Here is a 17,906-nt window from a genome sequence, read left to right as displayed (position 1 = left end):
AATTCTGTCGATATATATTCAAAATGTCCATTTATTTGGCGCGTTTGATCCAGAAAAACACTGGTTCCAACTCACCCAACATGACTACAAGTTACATTTCAAACTACTTTTGTAATACAACTTTAGGTATTTTTTCCGTAAATAACCGATAAAATTGAAGACGGCATGATCTGTGTTCAATACCGGAGGAAAACAATGTGTAGCATGCTATCTTGTCACGCGCCTCTAACAAACAGTACACTTCACTCGAGCCTCATTCTGAACATGGCTACTTCTTCATTTCTCAAAGGAAAAACCTCAACCAATTTCTAAAGACTTGACATCCAGTGGAAGCGATAGGAACTGCAGGAAGGTCCCTTTAGAAATCTGGATTCCCAATGAAACCCCATTGAAAAGAGAGTGACCTCAAAAAAAAATATCTGAATGGTTTGTCCTCGGGGTTTTGCCTGCCAAATAAGTTCTGTTATAGTTACAAACATGATTCAAACAGTCTTAGAAACTTCAGAGTGTTTTCTATCAAATACTACTAATAATATGCATATATTAGCATCTGGGACTGAGTAGGAGGCAGTTTACTCTGGGCATGCTTTTCATCCAAACGTGAAAATGCTGCCCCCTATCCATAGGAAGTTAATATGGCAGGACCCAAGGAACAGTAGCTGCTGCCAATGGGGATCCATAATAAATACATGCATACATAAAGAGTCAATGAAGCCAAGCATATCTAGTCCCAGTGGAGGATTTGTCTGTCTTTTTAACCTGTGGCTCTGACCCTGACCTTTAACATCTGAACCCTGACCTCTTTCACCTCTACAGGTGGGTCTGCTGGACCTGGAGCTGAACCGCCTTACCAAGGCTCTGTTCCTGGCTCAGGTGGTCCTGTCTATTGTCATGGTAGCGGTGCAGGGCTTTGTGGGCCCCTGGTTTCGCAACCTGTTCCGCTTCATTGTGCTATTCTCCTACATCATCCCCATCAGGTACAGCACATAGAGGTAGACACAGTATAGACTCTTGTTGGGTAACATTATTTATAATAATTTTTTATTAACCCCTCTCTGGAGGACAAATTTCTTAGTTTTTTTTGCAGCTTTTTTGCTACATACATACATTTTACATATACATTTGACATACATGGTACTTTTATATAAAGCAGTCACATAACAATAATACATTACCAAACATAAGCTCTTTAATCCTCCAGACACTCAGCCCAACCCACCTATCACCATGTGCCATATATTTTTCAATTATGCTTGTAATGTTTTACATTTTTTTACCTTTCTAATCGTATATTATTGGGTGAAGTTGTTTGAGTAGAATCATGGTAGTTGGATTTCATTTTGCTTGCTTAAAACATATTTTGCTTAACACATATTTGACTTGACCTCTGTTTTATTTGTATCTGCAGCCTGCGTGTCAATCTGGACATGGGGAAGTCGGCCTACGGTTGGATGATCATGAAAGATGAAAACATCCCTGGTACCGTGGTACGGACCAGTACCATTCCTGAGGAGCTGGGCCGTCTGGTGTACCTACTGACTGACAAAACAGGTGACAGGACACACAGCCACTGTAGTATGACCAAATGTTCCCATCAGGGATACAAGCCTGTCGCTTTTCGGCGTTATTCTCTGTTTTGATCGCAAAATAGGCCATCCACATGAATCGTGTAGATCTGTGTAGTTTCTCATATCGAAATCATTCACTGTGCGCAGAGTGCATCCCAACGCATCCTACAAAAAGAATGTCAAAGAAAGAGTTGTCATATATGTGATGTCAGCTATGTCATATCAGAGTGAGTGCTTCGTGGGTAGGCTCTGTCATCTCTCCACGCCACAAACTGGGGGGCTGTGGCACTATGAGTGTGGTGCTGAAATAAAACAAATTGGGACGCACATAGGCATAGTTGGTCGGATTTTCCAGAAGGTCTACTAAAGTGTGACTTTGTCATAGTGTTTCTTGGCTATATACATAGTTTTGTTCACATGCTAGGTTATTTTTCAATGTTAGTTTGCGATTGATGCAACTGCTAACTTAGCCAAGAGATGTCAGAGATTCTCAACAGTTACCATGGCAACCTACCGTCCTTAAAGGGGCAGCTAAACATTTTTGCCTCACTAAAGCCACTCATATTTTAGGGTACAATGTGCTTGATTGAGCATATAACACTCTTAAAACCTTTTATTCATGAACTTTCATTCATGTCTTATCATTAGAACCCTCAAATACTTCAAATAAAATTGTATTGGTAGCATACACATATTTAGCAGATGTTATTGCGGGTGTACCGAAATAGTTATGTTCCTAGCGCCAACAGTGCAGTAATATCTAACAATTCACAATAATACACATCTAAAAAGTAAAAGAATGGAATTAAGAAATATAGGATGAGCAATGTCAGAGTCCTGAATATACAGTTGAAGTCGGAAGTTTACATCTTTTTCACAATTCCTGACATTTAAAAATTCCCTTTCTTAGGTCAGTTAGGATCACCACTTTATTTTAAGAATGTGAAATGTCAGAATAATAGTAGAGACAATGATTTATTTCAGCTTTTATGTCTTTCATCACATTCCCAGTGGGTCAGAAATATACATACACTCAATTAGTATTTGGTAGCATTGCCTTTAAATTGTTTAACTTGGGTCAAACGTTTTGGGTAGCCTTCCACAAGCTTCCCACAATAAGTTGGGTGAATTTTGGACCATTCCTTCTGACAGAGCTGGTGTAACTGAGTCAGGTTTGTAGGCCTCCTTGCTCGTACAAGCTTTTTCAGTTCTGCCCACATATTTTCTATAGGATTGAGGTCAGGGCTTTGTGATGGCCACTCCAATACCTTGACTTTGTTGTCCTTAAGCCATTTTGCCACAACTTTAAAAGTATGCTTGGGGTCATTGTCCATTTGGAAGACCCATTTGCGACCAAGCTTTAACTTCCTGACTGATGTCTTGAGATGTTCCTTCAATATATCCACATAATTTTCCATCCTCATGATGTCATCTACTTTGAAGTGCACCAGTCCCTCCTGCAGCAAAGCACCCCACAACATGATGCTGCCACCCCCGTGCTTCACGGTATGGTGTTCTTCGGCTTGCAAGCCTCCCCCTTTTTCCTCCAAACATAACGATGGTCATTCTGGCCAAACAGTTCTATTTTTGTTTCATCAGACCAGAGGACATTTCTCCAAACAGTACAATCTTTGTCCTCATGTGCAGTTGCAAACCGTAGTCTGGCTTCTGTATGGCGGTTTTGGAGCAATGGCTTCTTCCTTGCTGAGCGGCCTTTCAGGTTATGTCGATTATAGGACTCGTTTTACTGTGGATATAGATACTTTTGTACCCGTTTCCTCCAGCATCTTCACAAGTTCCTTTGCTGTTGTTTTGGGATTGATTTGCACTTTTCGCACCAAAGTAGGTTCATCTCTAGGAGACAGAACGCGTCTCCTTCCTGAGCGGTATGACGGCTGCCTGGTCCCATGGTGTTTAGACATGCATACTATTGTTTGTACAGATGAACGTGGTACCTTCAGGCATTTGGAAATTGCTCCTATGGATGAACCAGACTTGTGGAGGTCAACAATTATTTTTACTGTGGTCTTGGCTGATTTCTTCATTTTTTCCATGATGTCAAGCAAAGAGGCACTGAGTTTGAAGGTAGGCCTTCAATACATCCACAGGTGCACCTCCAATTGACTTAAATTATGTCAATTAACCTATCAGAAGCTTCTAAAGCCATGACATCATTTTATGGAATTTTCCAAGCTGTTTAAAGGCACAGTCAACTTAGTGTATGTAAACTTCTGACCCATGGAATTGTGACACAGTGCATTTTAAGTGAAATAATCTGTCTGTAAACATTACTTGTGTCATGCACAAAGTAGATGTCCTAACTGACTTGCCAAAACTATAGATTGTTAACATGAAATTTGTGGAGTGGTTGAAAAACAAGTTTTATGACTCCAACATAAGTGTATGTAATCTTCCGACTTCAACTGTATGTGTGTATATACAGTGGGGAGATCCCAAGATCCCCCTATGTATATTATATGCCTTGATGACAGCTTTGCACACTCTTTGCATGCTCTCAACCAGCTTCACTTGGAATGCTTTTCCAACAGTTTTGAAGAATGCCAAGTGTTCTAAGCTGTCATCAAGGCAAAGGCTGGCTACTTTGAAGAATCTCAAATCTCAAATATATTTTGATTTGTTTAACTTTTTGGGTTACTGCATGATTCCATGTGTGTTATTTCATAGTTTTGATATCTTCACTATTGTTCTACAATGTAGAAAATAGTCAAATATAAAGAAAAACCCTTAAATCCGTGTGTGTCCAAACTTTTGACTGGTACTGTATATGTATGTATATGGGATGTATAGACAATATCGACAGTATATGGATAGAACATGTAGTATATCTGAAGAAAAGTACATATACAGTGTTAGTTATAAAGGATATGCCTTGACTAGAATACAGTATACATATGAAGTGGGTTAAACAGTATGTAAACATGATTAAAATGACCTGTGCTCCATGACTATGTACATAGGGCAGCAGCCTTCAAGTACTTTCATTGTGCTAATGTCCTCCTTCTTTATGCACCTCTATAGAGCAACTTGTCAGATGCAGCTGCATTGAAGACTGATGCATTATTGTCTGACATGTTATGATGAACGCAGACCAAAGAGCCCTACTCCCCCTTACACCAGGACACTATTTTCATATCTGTATTCTGGACTTGTTATTCTCAAAAAATAACCAAATGTTCTTGCACTTCACATGGATTTTTCACTCATTTCCGTGCCCCCCAAAAATGTGGTCACCTTTTGGGGCCCTCACCTGTTTGCATCCCTGAAAATATAGAATTCACATGAGATTGTTAGTTCATTTCTCTTTTGTTTATTCTACATGTATTCTTTCTCTGACTCTTTTAGAACAAATGAGTGTCCTTTCCAAGAACCGAACCTTATATCAAAGTGATCAACTCTAGGGGTGGTAGGAATAGATTAGCCAGCCTCCTTACCTATTTGTCCCAGTTGATAGTTAAATCACATGGAAAGAAAGCAAAAACGATCAATCCATTAGAATTGGATAACCTTGTGAGCCCGTGATGTTATTGGAAGGTAGTTGCCCCCTAATCAGATTTACGCTGTATCAATACACATTCTGGCAAGCAGCATCCATTCAACGAGAGCCGCTGCCTCCATTTTCAGTCGTTTTTAGTCGGAACACTCAGTGTCTCTTGTATGCTGTGGTGGGTTGGTTGGAGAGGACAGGGAGTCCATACGGGTAATGAGATGCATGATGGTACGTGGTCATTAGGCATTCTTCTGAGGACAAATGTCTGACCCCCCCCCCCCCCCCCCACTAAACTCTGCCACCAATGCTGAAAGAAATCCTAGGGGTAACACTGTAGCTATAAGAATGCCTACATGACCCACTCAAAAATGACTCCACGAGCAGCAGTATGTGAATGATGTGCTGGTATAGAGACTCTCTTGCTCATTAACCCTGTTTGCCTCTAATACGAATCTGACTTCATTCTGCTTTGTGAATTGAAGGCACTCTGACACAGAACGAGATGATCTTCAAGCGGCTGCACCTGGGGACAGTGTCCTATGGGACGGACACCATGGACGAGATACAGAGCCATATAGGGCGGTCGTACGCACAGGTGATCATACTCTACCATTTAGGGTCACATTCTCAGGATTGTTCTTAAATGGTTCACTGAATTGGAGGAACTTTAGTAAACATGTGCATTCATCGCCTGTCATTTAGGGGAATAAACAGGAGATAGATTAGCTATTGATCTCTTTGTTTTATTCACTTTCATTGGTACCAGGAGAGATCATGGCTCACGACTCCTCCTAAAGAGACACTTAGTCAAACCTGTCTTTCCACTACTCGTCTTGGCCCTTTTCATTGTTCATTCAAGCTCAGTCCCTGAGCGTTACACCGACGTACAGTAAAAACCAGCGTTCCCTCTAGGTGGTTGATCTCTAGACGAAGGCATGACAGAATGATATTGTTCACACTCGGGCAGGCCCCTAACAGCTGTGCTGAGGATGGAACCATCTGCCTGCACTCTGTTTAAGCTTGGCTAATGAAAGATGAGTCTTTTTAGCTCCCTACTCAATAGCAGCTAACGCTTCAGCCCCATTGATTTGTCGTGCTGGTGTTTTTCATGTTCCCTTTATTACTGAGATGACAGCGAGGGTCAGAGGTTGATTGTAGCGCTACGTGGAAATCTATCATAACCTCATTATAGGTCCCTGCGGGTAATGGTTTGTGACGAACAAAGGGCATATAGATATCAATGTGGGAAATTGAATTATGCAGGCATCTGTAAACATTATGTAATTCATAGGAATAAATCAATTTAATATCATGTGCAAAGCTACGGTGATGCCATTGTTACATCGCAGTTGATCTGCCAACTCGGAAGTAATCTATTCACTACAGATGTCAAGGTAGACATAGAGGTTTAACCCTTTAATCAGACATTTTTTTACCCACCCCGGTGTAAGTGATTAAAACCGAGAGAGAGAGTGAAGGGTATTCTGTAAAGAGAGAGAGAGAGGGATGAAATGAAACATGATGTTAATGGCAGCTGGCAATAAAAGGAGCTCTCATAACTTGACTGACTACCTCTCCCATTCTTCATAGTGAAGTGAGCACTCCATTGTAGTAGGCTTGCTGAAGTGTTTCCATTTTGCGTCTTTGTAGGAGTCTCTCTTTCTAGCAGCAATAAGGGTTAATAAGGCGAAACCATCCGCTTCAGTGGAACACGTCAACTCTGTCAAACCTAGCTGGCACAGCGGGCTGCCCGTGAGACGCCACTGAGTTGAATTGATGGGAGTTGTCAGAGAACACGTTTTGGAACAATCAGATATAAATATGCTATGTAGAACAAACATGCTAATCCAACATGTAGAACAAGGAGTCATGTTGACTCTAGTCATGGCATTTCTATCTGCAACATTCGAGAACGTTTGCCAACTGAATGTGGCCCAGTGCTATGTGGATCTCCCAATAGGGAATGTCTGTTTTTCATGTAATCATAGTCCACTCCCTGTATGCAGAATAATAACAAAAGTGGTGTACTTTGTCTCCACAGCCGAGCTCCCAGACACAGCAGTCCAACAGCAGCAGCAGCTCCACCCCATCCAGGAAGCCCCAGCCAGCCCAGGCCCCCAAGGCGACGGCCCCCAAGGTCCGCAGGAGCGTCAGCAGCCGTATCCACGAGGCGGTGAAGGCCATCGCGCTGTGCCACAACGTCACGCCCGTCTACGAGTCCCACGCCAGCGTCAACGGGGAGACGGAGTCCACTGCCGCCGAGGCCGACCAGGACTTCAGCGACGACAACCGCACCTATCAGGCCTCCAGCCCTGACGAGGTCAGCTCTAACTCCACCGAGTTGTATTCATTGCGCACACCGAAGCAAAATGTTTCGCAACGGAAAACCGACACAAGCGTTTCTTATTGGACGAGTACACGTAGCCCCTCCCTGTTTCAGTCCATTGTTTCCGTTTAGTGGCTACTGGATACGACCCCGGTTTCTCTCTGATGTCCGTCTTCAACACTAAATGATCTTTGTAGTTTGTCATAATGGCCATTCCATTGAGGCCCAGGTTAACTCAGAGGCCATAAAGTTGTCAGAGGTTAAGCTATTTTAATCAGCGGCGTTTGTGTCCTTTAGAATTTGTATCTCTAATTAAGGAAGAATATGGCCTGATAAAGACCCCAACGGCAGTCCTGTGGCGTCACCTTCCTCTGCGTGTCTGTCTGTGTAATCCTAGAGTAGGGCCGTTTATGAGTACCAGGCGCTGCTTACCCAATTATTTACTGCCCATTCTGATGGAAATATGGTTGCTATTTTATTTGATAAATCCAAGAAAGTCCTGGATGAATATTGAATACATACAGGACACAAGGACAGATTGCTGGATGAGGAGGACTCTTCGCCATGTAACTTTGTCATAAATATTCAATACATATCAAAGGATCGCTAATCCCACCATATAGTACAGTGTTCAGGGCCATTGAAGTGTTTCTCACCCATGACCCAATGAGTTTGTGAAGCCTTTGTGACACTTACCTTGACTTGCACTGGGCTCGAGCTCAACCTAGCAGTCAAAATGAAGATAAAACGGTTACAAAAGATATATCTCGGTTTCCCTTTTTGTCTGCTCTGGAATTGCCTGCCTGCCCGTCCGTCCTGTCCCACCTTCATGTGTATATTTATTTATTTCCCCTTACACTCGGCTCTATCTCCCTCTATTGTCTGGCACTGCTTGGATTGATCAATATTTAATTTTCTCTGAGAGACGATGAGAAGGGTCTGTGGTTGTTCAGTTCCCCCTCACCCCTATCTGTGTCTCTTTTCCTCTCCATCTCTGCTCACATCTCTCCTCACATCTCTCTCTCTCCTCCTCGCTCTCTCCTCCTCGCTCTCTTTGTTCTTTCTCTCTCCCCTTAGCTCTCCTTTCCCTCTCCCTCTAACCTCAGCCTCATTGACAACAGTGGCAGAGCCCGGTCAGCGCAGCGCTACGAGGCCCATATTTAATTAGCCGACTCTCTCTAATGTAATGAGCCGTCATTAAGGAGATGAAGTGGGCCGACCCGAGGTCAGGGGTCAGTTGACCTTCTGGTCAACCACGCTGTGAACAGGGCCCTGCTCTAACCTCTGACCCTGTGATGTCAGAGGAGGGGGTTGCGTCTCAAATGGCACCCTATTCCCTGTGTAGTCCGCTACTTTGGAACAGGGCCTATAGTGAATAGGGTGCCATTCGGAACTGGCCCGAGAATGTTTGACCGTGGCATTTAATGACCGTGGAGTCTCGTGAAGTAGGAGTTTATCATCTCCAATAGGAGGTAATAGGATATCCGATGGAAAAAAAGGGGACCCAAATGGGAGTACCAGGCAAAGGAGCAATTCATTGGTTTGGCTGGTTGAGTATTGTCACTTGCATATGCAAGTCCCTGATTGACCTTTTCAATCGGTGACCAAATCAAACTGCAAATCTGGACATTTATCTACAGAGTCAGCATGTGTGAATGTTTTACATAAGTGCACAAGTTTTAATGTGATAGCGACAGTGCCACATGCTAGTATTTTGAATGTTGACCACCCTAAATCAATTAAGAGAATGATATTAAGTGAGTGCTGTTAAAATCCTAGTTCTGATTTGGTAATGACACGGTGGGAAGAATTGAGCTATTACAGATCCATTTTCATCATGAAATGCTTAGGCTGCTGCTCCTTTTTAAATGCAGCTCTGCCATGTTGATCTACATGCTCACTAGAACTTTGGGAATGCTATTGAAATGATTGATTGGGTACTTTAAACCGGTCTGCCATTGTCGTCAAGTAGTCACGGGTAGTCTCTTACATTACTTGTGTAACACATGATTTACATACAGTTTGTATCAAAGTTGACATGGCTTTAAACAGTTCCCATGGAGCTGATAAACTTGATTGAGGAGGTAGATATTAAATCCTGACTCTGTACGCATTTGTACACACATATGTGCCGCACGTACGCCCATGCGATTATGATTCACAGATGTGTGTTGAGTAAATATAGCCAGCTCTAGCACGGACCTCAAAGGGGAACCAGAAAGAAATGATGGGGTATTAGCAGGAAGTTCCAATTTGTAGGTCAGGAGTATAATAACAACCTTTGAGTGAGCAAATTGAAAATGAACCCGTGGAGAATTGAGTCGTGTGCAGCTGAACACTCACTTGGGGGGCAGGAGTTCCTGCTGAGGAGAGGGAGGGAAATTACAAACAGAAAAACACTCCTCTGTTTGTGAATGGACTCCACTCCAGAGATAAGGCACCTAGAGCATTGTATACAGAGTATTTGTAAGGCAACAAACTATCAATATTACAACTGTGGATGCTTGAGGGTTTTGGGTTATATCCAGTAAAGGGCTGTACTGCGTCACAATAGTGTACTGGACTCTATTTTGAAATGCAGAGCATGTTATTGTATTTCAACGGTGTGTAATACAACCAGTTGTTAAACCACAGAAAATATATATTTTGGCACACTGAGCATTGATGTGTAGGTTGCTTACATGAAGCTGCGGTTGAGCATATGCCCCATTATTGGGGAAGGGGCACGCTCACAAAGATCCCCGTTCATTATGATAACTAAGTAGAGGCCAGTTTTAGTGCTTGCCTTTCTGTTTCAATTATTGGCCATGTTACCTTTTATACTTTTTGACTGCAAAGTGATACTTAAGATAATTGGACTGACAAATTATCCAAATGTGCATAGTCTTTTGTTTATCAACCATTAGAATGGTCCTGGATAACACATTTGTCCCTTCCCCATATGTCTTAATCTAAAGCATAGCCTATGACTTCAGGAATATTCGCCATTCTTGTATTGTGTAATAATTGGACACTGAATTATAGTTTAATAGTCCTTCTGTTACTATGAGGCCATCAGCCTCCTTCTGTGTCTCATTGTATTCCCTCTCAGCTGTGAATGATACTTAACAATGAACCAGTTACTTTCCTGTGTGTTTCCTTTGATTCAAGGCGATCAGGAAGTTGACCCTGTGAGCGTACACAGAGCCCCTAACCTTGACCTCTGAACCCTCTATGTGGACCCGTAGCTAGCCCCTAGTGAGAGGCACAGAGGGCCTGGGTCTGTGCAGGTGTCTTCCTGACCATTGACCTTACTGTGTGTGTGCACGTTGCTCCTCTTCAGGTGGCGCTGGTGCGGTGGACGGAGAGCGTAGGGCTGACTCTGGTGAACAGGGACCTGACCTCCCTGCAGCTGAAGACCCCAGCAGGACAGGTCCTAACCTACTACATCCTGCAGATCTTCCCCTTCACCTCAGAGAGCAAGAGGATGGGCATCATCATCAGGGTATGGATGTAGTTACCACCCATGAAATGGTCAACAAAACTACAGTACCAGTAAAAAGTTTGGACACACCTACTCATTCCAGGGTTTTTCTTTATTTGTACTATTTTCTACATTGTAGAATAATAGTAAAGACATCGAAACTATGAAATAACACATATGGAATCATGTAGTAACCAAAAACATTTTAAACAAATCAAAATATATTTGAGATTCTTCAAAGTAGCCACCTTTTGCCTTGATGACAGCTTTGCACACTCTTGGCATTCTCTTAACCAGCTTCACCTGGAATGCTTTTCCAACAGTCTTGAGGGAGTTCCCACATATGTTGAGCAATTGTTGGCCCGCTTTTCCTTCACTCTGCGGTCCAACTCATCCCAAACCATCTCAATTGGGTCGAGGTCGGGTAATTGTGGAGGCCAGGTCATCTGATGCAGCACTCCATCACTCTCCTTGGTCAAATAGCCCTTACACAGCCTGGAGGTGTGTTGGGTCGTTGTTCTGTTGAAAAATAAATTATAGTCTCACTAAGCAAAAACCAGATGGGATGGCGTATCGCTGCAGAATGCTGTGGTAGCCATGCTGGTTAAGAGTGCCTTGAATTCAACATAAATAACATACAGTGTCACTAGTAAAGCACCATCACACCTCCTCCTCCATGCTTCACAGTGGGAACCACAAATGCGGAGATCATCAGTTCACCTACTCTGCGTCTCACAAAAACACGGCGGTTGGAACCAAAAATCTCAAATTTGCACTCATCAGACCAAAGAACATATTTTCACCGGTCTAATGTCCATTGCTTGTGTTTCTTGGCCCAAGCAAGTCTCTTCTTCTTATTGGTGTCCTTTAGTAGTGGATTCTTTGCAGCAATTTGACCATGAAGGCTTGATTCACGCAGTCTCCTCTGAACAGTTGATGTTGAGATGTGTCTGTTACTTGAACTCTGTGAAGCATTTGTTTGGGCTGCAATTTCTGAGGCTACTAACGTTAATGAACTTATCCTCTGCAGCAGAGGTAACTTTGTCTTAATTTTCTGTGGCGGTCCTCATGAGCCAGTTTAATCATAACGCTTAATGGTTTTTGTGACTGCACTTGAAGAAACTGTCAAATTTCTTGAAATTTTCCGCATTGACTGACCTTCATGTCTTAAAGTAATGATGGACTGTCATTTTCTTTGCTTATTTGAACTGTTCTTGCCATAATATGGACTTGGTCTTTTACCAAATAGGGCTATTTTCTGTATACCACCCCTACCGTGTCACAACTGATTGGCTCAAATGCATTAAGAAGGAAAGAAATTCCACAAATTAACTTTTAACAAGGCACACCTGTTAATTGGAATGCATTCCAGGTGATTACCTCATGAAGCTGGTTGAGAGAATGCCAAGCGTGTGCAAAGCTGTCATCAAGGCAAAGGGTGGCTACTTTGAAGAATCTCAAATCTCAAATGTACAGTTGAAGTTGAAAGTTTACATACACCTTAGCCAAATACATTTAAACTCAGTTTTTCACAATTCCTGACATTTAATCCTCGTAAAAATTCCCTGTCCTAGGTCAGTTAGGATCACCACTTTATTTTAAGAATGTGAAATGTCAGTATAATAGTAGAGACAATAATTTATTTCAGCTTTTATTTCTTTCGTCACATTCTCAGTGGGTCAAAAGTTTACATACACTCAATTAGTATTTGGTAGCATTGCCTTTAAATTGTTTAACTTGGGTCAAACGCTTCGGGTAGCCTTCCACAAGCTTCCCACAATAAGTTGGGAGAATTTTGGCCCATTCCTCCTGACAGAGCTGGTGTAACTGAGTGAGGTTTGTAGGCCTCCTTGCTTGCACACGCTTTTCAGTTCTGCCCACACATTTTCTATAGGACTGAGGTCAGGGCTTTGTGATGGCCACTCCAATACCTTGACTTTGTTGTACTTAAGCCATTTTGCCACAACTTTGGAAGTATGCTTGAGGTCATTGTCCATTTGGAAGACCCATTTGCAACCAAGCTTTAACTTCCTGACTGATGTCTTGAGATGTTGCTTCAATATATCTGCATCATTTTCCATCCTCATGATGCCATCTATTTTGTGAAGTGCACCAGTCCCTCCTGCAGCAAAGCACTCACACAACAGGATGCTGCCACCCCCGTGCTTCACTGTTGGGATGGTGTTCTTCAGCTTGCAAGCTTCTCCCTTTTTCCTCCAAACATAACGATGGTCATTATGGCCAAACAGTTCTATTTTTGTTTCATCAGACCAGAGGACATTTCTCCAAAAAGTACGATCTTTGTCCCCATGTGCAGTTCCAAACCATAGTCCGGATTTTTTATGGCGGTTTTGGAGCAGTGGCTTCTTCCTTGCTGAGCGGCCTTCCAGGTTATGTCGATATAGGACTCGTTTTACTGTGGATATAGATACTTTTGTACCTGTTACCGCCAGCATCTTCACAATGTCCTTTGCTGTTTGCTGTTGTTCTTGAATTGATTTGCACTTTTTGCACCAAAGTAAGTTCATCTCTAGGAGACAGAACACATCTCCTTGAGTGCTATGACGGCTGCGTGGTCCCATGGTGTTTATACTTGCGTACTATTGTTTGTACAGATGAACATGGTACCTTCAGGCGTTTGGAAATTGATCCCAAGGATGAACCAGACTTGATTTCTTGATTTCTTTTGATTTTCCCATGATGTCAAGCAAAGAGGCACTGAGTTTGAAGGTAGGCTTGAAATACATCTACAGGTACACCTCCAATTGACTCAAATGATGTCAATTAACTTCTAAAGCCATGACATCATTTTCTGGAATTTTCCAAGCTGTTTAAAGGCACAGTCAACTTAGTGTATTTAAACTTCTGACCCACTGGAATTGTGACGCAGTGAATTTTAAGTTAAATAATCTGTCTGTAAACAATTGCCAAAGCTATAGTTTGTTAACAAGAAATTTGTGGAGTGGTTGAAAAATTAGTTTTAATGACTCCAACCTAAGTGTATGTAAACTTCCGACTTCAACTGTATTTGGACTTTTTTGGTTGCTACATGATTCCATATGTATTATTTCATAGTTCTGATGTCATCACTATTATTATACAATGTAGAACATTCTAAAAAATAAATAAAAACCCTTGAATGAGTAGGTGTGTCCACACTTTTGCCTGGTTGTGTGTGTGTGTGTGTGTGGTGTGTTAGTCAGTCCTGGGTTTAAATACTATTTGAAATCATTTCAAATACTTAAGCTGTGCTTGGTTGAGCTTTCCTGCTCTAATGGAACCAGGAGAAAAGTCAGGATGGTGCAACGCCCATCTAGACATTATCAAAAAATGATATTTGAATTCAGGTCTGATGTTCGTATTAAATGGCACTGGAATGCTTTTCATATGATTATACATCTACATTTTCTCTCATATTTTGCTCTAGGAGGAGACCACAGGTGACGTCACGTTTTATATGAAGGGTGCTGATGTTGCCATGGCGAGTATCGTGCAGTACAATGATTGGCTGGAGGAGGAGGTAAGGCTTCCGTCCAGACTGTTGTACGTATGAACAAAATGTATCGAACACATGCAGGGTAATTACCTCTGTTGTTAACCAGGACATTCATTCATCACAAGATCAACAGGCCCACCCATGACTGGGTGTGCAATACTGTATGTTCATAATTGTATTGGCAATATTGAGTCATTTAGGACCAGGGGCTGTTTTTGATTTAATTAGTGACCAACATGAAGTGGATTCCTTTCCTAGGAGGCATTAATGCATGCGTCCCAAATTGCACCCTATTCCCTATTTAGTGCACTATTTTTGACCAGGGGGCGTTGGTTTAATATAATGCACTATATAGGGAATAAGGTGCCATTTGGGACGCATCCAGTATGTCATATTCCTAACAATGGTGTTAATGATGTTCCATTGACTGTAATATCCCGTAGACTGTCCAAGCAGTGGTGCTATATGGGTACCGTGTCAATAAGCAATCAGCGCGTCACTTTCAGCTCATTGGCGTTTCATATGAAACAATAAAATGTGGGTTTTGTGTCCTCCTGAACTTTCTCCCGAGGCGACTTTATTCCCCATTGATTTCTGTCTTTGTTGGTTGACTGTACGTGCTGTTCTGATGCAGCTGACTCTCAATTAGATGAAATGATCTATGCCTGTACTGTATGCTATTCAGCGGATGTTACACCTACTGTATGCCATATGCAATTTGTTGAAACACGTATTTATGAAACAAACAATATATCTGACTGGACTATACAGAGTACGTTTGTCTCTACAAATGTTCAGTCATTTCTGGTTTTATCATATTACATCACTCTCTCCTAACTATCCCCTCTTTTGTTCTCAGTGTGGGAACATGGCCAGGGAAGGGCTTCGGACCCTGGTGGTGGCTAAGAAATCTCTGTCTGAAGAGCAGTATACAGACTTTGAGGTGCAAAACTTAATGTCCTGCTGAATTGAAAATAATCTTCAAACCGAATGAGCTGCCTACTCATTCCACTTATTTCCTTCCCTCTTTTGCCCGATGCGCTACACACTTTTGCAATGGTTATTTATTTCTCTCTGATCTTATGACTTGATTTCTATCTCTTTCGTTATCACTTCCTTTCTCGTCTCTGCCTCCCTCACTGACTGACTATCTTTCCCTCTGTGTTGGTGTAGAACCGTTACAACCAGGCCAAGCTGAGTATCCATGACCGGGCTCTGAAGGTGTCAGCAGTGGTAGAGAGTCTGGAGAGGGAGATGGAGCTTCTGTGTTTGACTGGGGTTGAGGACCAACTACAGGCTGACGTCAGGCCAACCCTGGAGCTCCTCAGAAACGCTGGGATCAAGGTGTGAGACCACACTATCCTTCTGTGTTTTACTACAACTGTGAACTTGTTATATGTTGGCTGCATTTATATTGCGCTGTCCTTTCCATATACAGTATAATGTTAGCTGTGGAAAAGAGGCATTCCATGTCATACCAGAATCTGACTAGTCCTTGTATAATATAAAATGGTGCTTTTAATGATGTCACTAATTCCCTGTCATGGTTTTGTTTTCTGTTCAGATATGGATGCTTACTGGGGATAAGCTGGAGACAGCTACTTGTATCGCTAAAAGCTCCCATTTGGTGTCCAGAAGCCAAGATATTCATGTCTTCAGATCGGTTCGCTTCTCTTTCTTTTTCATCTTCAGATCATAATCTGTCACTTGATGAGTGTTAAAGGGATGAGGAAATGGTCCTGTATCTGTCCCATCCACTAATTGTATTGCCTGGCTCTCGAGCAGGTCTCCAACAGAGGAGAGGCCCATCTGGAGCTCAATGCCTTCAGAAGGAAACACGACTGTGCTCTGGTCATCTCTGGAGACTCCTTGGAGGTACTACAGCACAAACACTTCTCACAGACCTCTCAAAGCAGATGGTAATGTAGATGCAGCCAAAAAAACATCAACTGAGTGGTTTGAGCCCTGAATGCTGATTGGCTAACAGCCGTGGTATATCAGACCGTATACCACGGGTATGACAAAATATTTATTTGAGCTGCTCTAATTACATAGGTAACCAGTTTATAATAGCAATAAGGCATCTCTGGGATTTGTGGTATATGTGCCAATATACCACGGCTAAGGGCTGTATACAGGCACTTTGCGTTGTGCAGAAGAACAGCCCTTAGCCGTGGTATATTGGCCATATACCACACCCCCTCTGGCGTTGTTGCTTAATTATAACACCATTGATTGACAGGGCGGCAGGTAGCCTAGTGGTTAGAGTGTTGGACTGGTGACCGAAAGATTGCTGGATATAATCCCTGAGCTGACAAGGTAAAAATCCGTCGTTCTGCCCCTGAACAAAGCAGTTAACCCACTGTTCCTAGGCCGTCATTGACAATAAGAATTTGTTCTTAACTGACTTGCCTCGTTAAATAAAGGTATAAAAGAATGGATCTGAAGAGATGGTACAGTAAATACTTCATGATGTAAATGTGCTTGTGTGGGTCCGGATGTGTTTGCATTTTCCAAATCAAATGAGTTTGTGGAGCTGGCGTGTCACTATGTTTCTCTTCCTACAGGTGTGTCTGCGGTACTATGAGCATGAGTTTGTGGAGCTGGCGTGTCAGTGTGTTTCTTTTCCCACAGGTGTGTCTGCGGTACTATGAGCATGAGTTTGTGGAGCTGGCGTGTCAGTGTGTTTCTCTTCCCACAGGTGTGTCTGCGGTACTATGAGCATGAGTTTGTGGAGCTGGCGTGTCAGTATGTTTCTCTTCCCACAGGTGTGTCTGCGGTACTATGAGCATGAGTTTGTGGAGCTGGCGTGTCAGTGTGTTTCTCTTCCCACAGGTGTGTCTGCGGTACTATGAGCATGAGTTTGTGGAGCTGGCGTGTCAGTATGTTTCTCCTCCCACAGGTGTGTCTGCGGTACTATGAGCATGAGTTTGTGGAGCTGGCGTGTCAGTATGTTTCTCTTCCCACAGGTGTGTCTGCGGTACTATGAGCATGAGTTTGTGGAGCTGGCGTGTCAGTATGTTTCTCCTCCCACAGGTGTGTCTGCGGTACTATGAGCATGAGTTTGTGGAGCTGGCGTGTCAGTATGTTTCTCCTCCCACAGGTGTGTCTGCGGTACTATGAGCATGAGTTTGTGGAGCTGGCGTGTCAGTGTGTTTCTCTTCCCACAGGTGTGTCTGCGGTACTATGAGCATGAGTTTGTGGAGCTGGCGTGTCAGTGTGTTTCTCTTCCCACAGGTGTGTCTGCGGTACTATGAGCATGAGTTTGTGGAGCTGGCGTGTCAGTGTGTTTCTCTTCCCACAGGTGTGTCTGCGGTACTATGAGCATGAGTTTGTGGAGCTGGCGTGTCAGTGTGTTTCTCCTCCCACAGGTGTGTCTGCGGTACTATGAGCATGAGTTTGTGGAGCTGGCGTGTCAGTATGTTTCTCCTCCCACAGGTGTGTCTGCGGTACTATGAGCATGAGTTTGTGGAGCTGGCGTGTCAGTATGTTTCTCCTCCCACAGGTGTGTCTGCGGTACTATGAGCATGAGTTTGTGGAGCTGG

General features: G+C 42.9%; 1 protein-coding gene across 2 annotated transcripts in view; it reads left to right on the top strand.

The window, feature by feature from the left end:
- The window catches only part of atp9b (ATPase phospholipid transporting 9B), a 52,910-nt gene that overhangs the window by 27,754 nt on the left and 7,250 nt on the right, over nucleotides 1–17,906 (top strand). For both annotated transcript variants that reach the window (XM_055875962.1, XM_055875963.1), the window contains exons 12-21: nucleotides 817–977; nucleotides 1,409–1,551; nucleotides 5,559–5,671; nucleotides 7,118–7,396; nucleotides 10,725–10,886; nucleotides 14,293–14,385; nucleotides 15,221–15,304; nucleotides 15,535–15,705; nucleotides 15,926–16,024; nucleotides 16,147–16,236. In XM_055875962.1, coding sequence (XP_055731937.1) covers nucleotides 817–977; nucleotides 1,409–1,551; nucleotides 5,559–5,671; nucleotides 7,118–7,396; nucleotides 10,725–10,886; nucleotides 14,293–14,385; nucleotides 15,221–15,304; nucleotides 15,535–15,705; nucleotides 15,926–16,024; nucleotides 16,147–16,236 — 1,395 coding nt within the window. The remainder of the gene's footprint in view (nucleotides 1–816; nucleotides 978–1,408; nucleotides 1,552–5,558; nucleotides 5,672–7,117; nucleotides 7,397–10,724; nucleotides 10,887–14,292; nucleotides 14,386–15,220; nucleotides 15,305–15,534; nucleotides 15,706–15,925; nucleotides 16,025–16,146; nucleotides 16,237–17,906) is intronic.

This window comes from Salvelinus fontinalis, chromosome 22 (genome assembly GCF_029448725.1).
Source record: "Salvelinus fontinalis isolate EN_2023a chromosome 22, ASM2944872v1, whole genome shotgun sequence".
Lineage (NCBI taxonomy): Eukaryota > Metazoa > Chordata > Actinopteri > Salmoniformes > Salmonidae > Salvelinus > Salvelinus fontinalis.
Note: the sequence above shows the minus strand (reverse complement) of the source record. Positions and strands in the feature narration are given on the sequence as shown.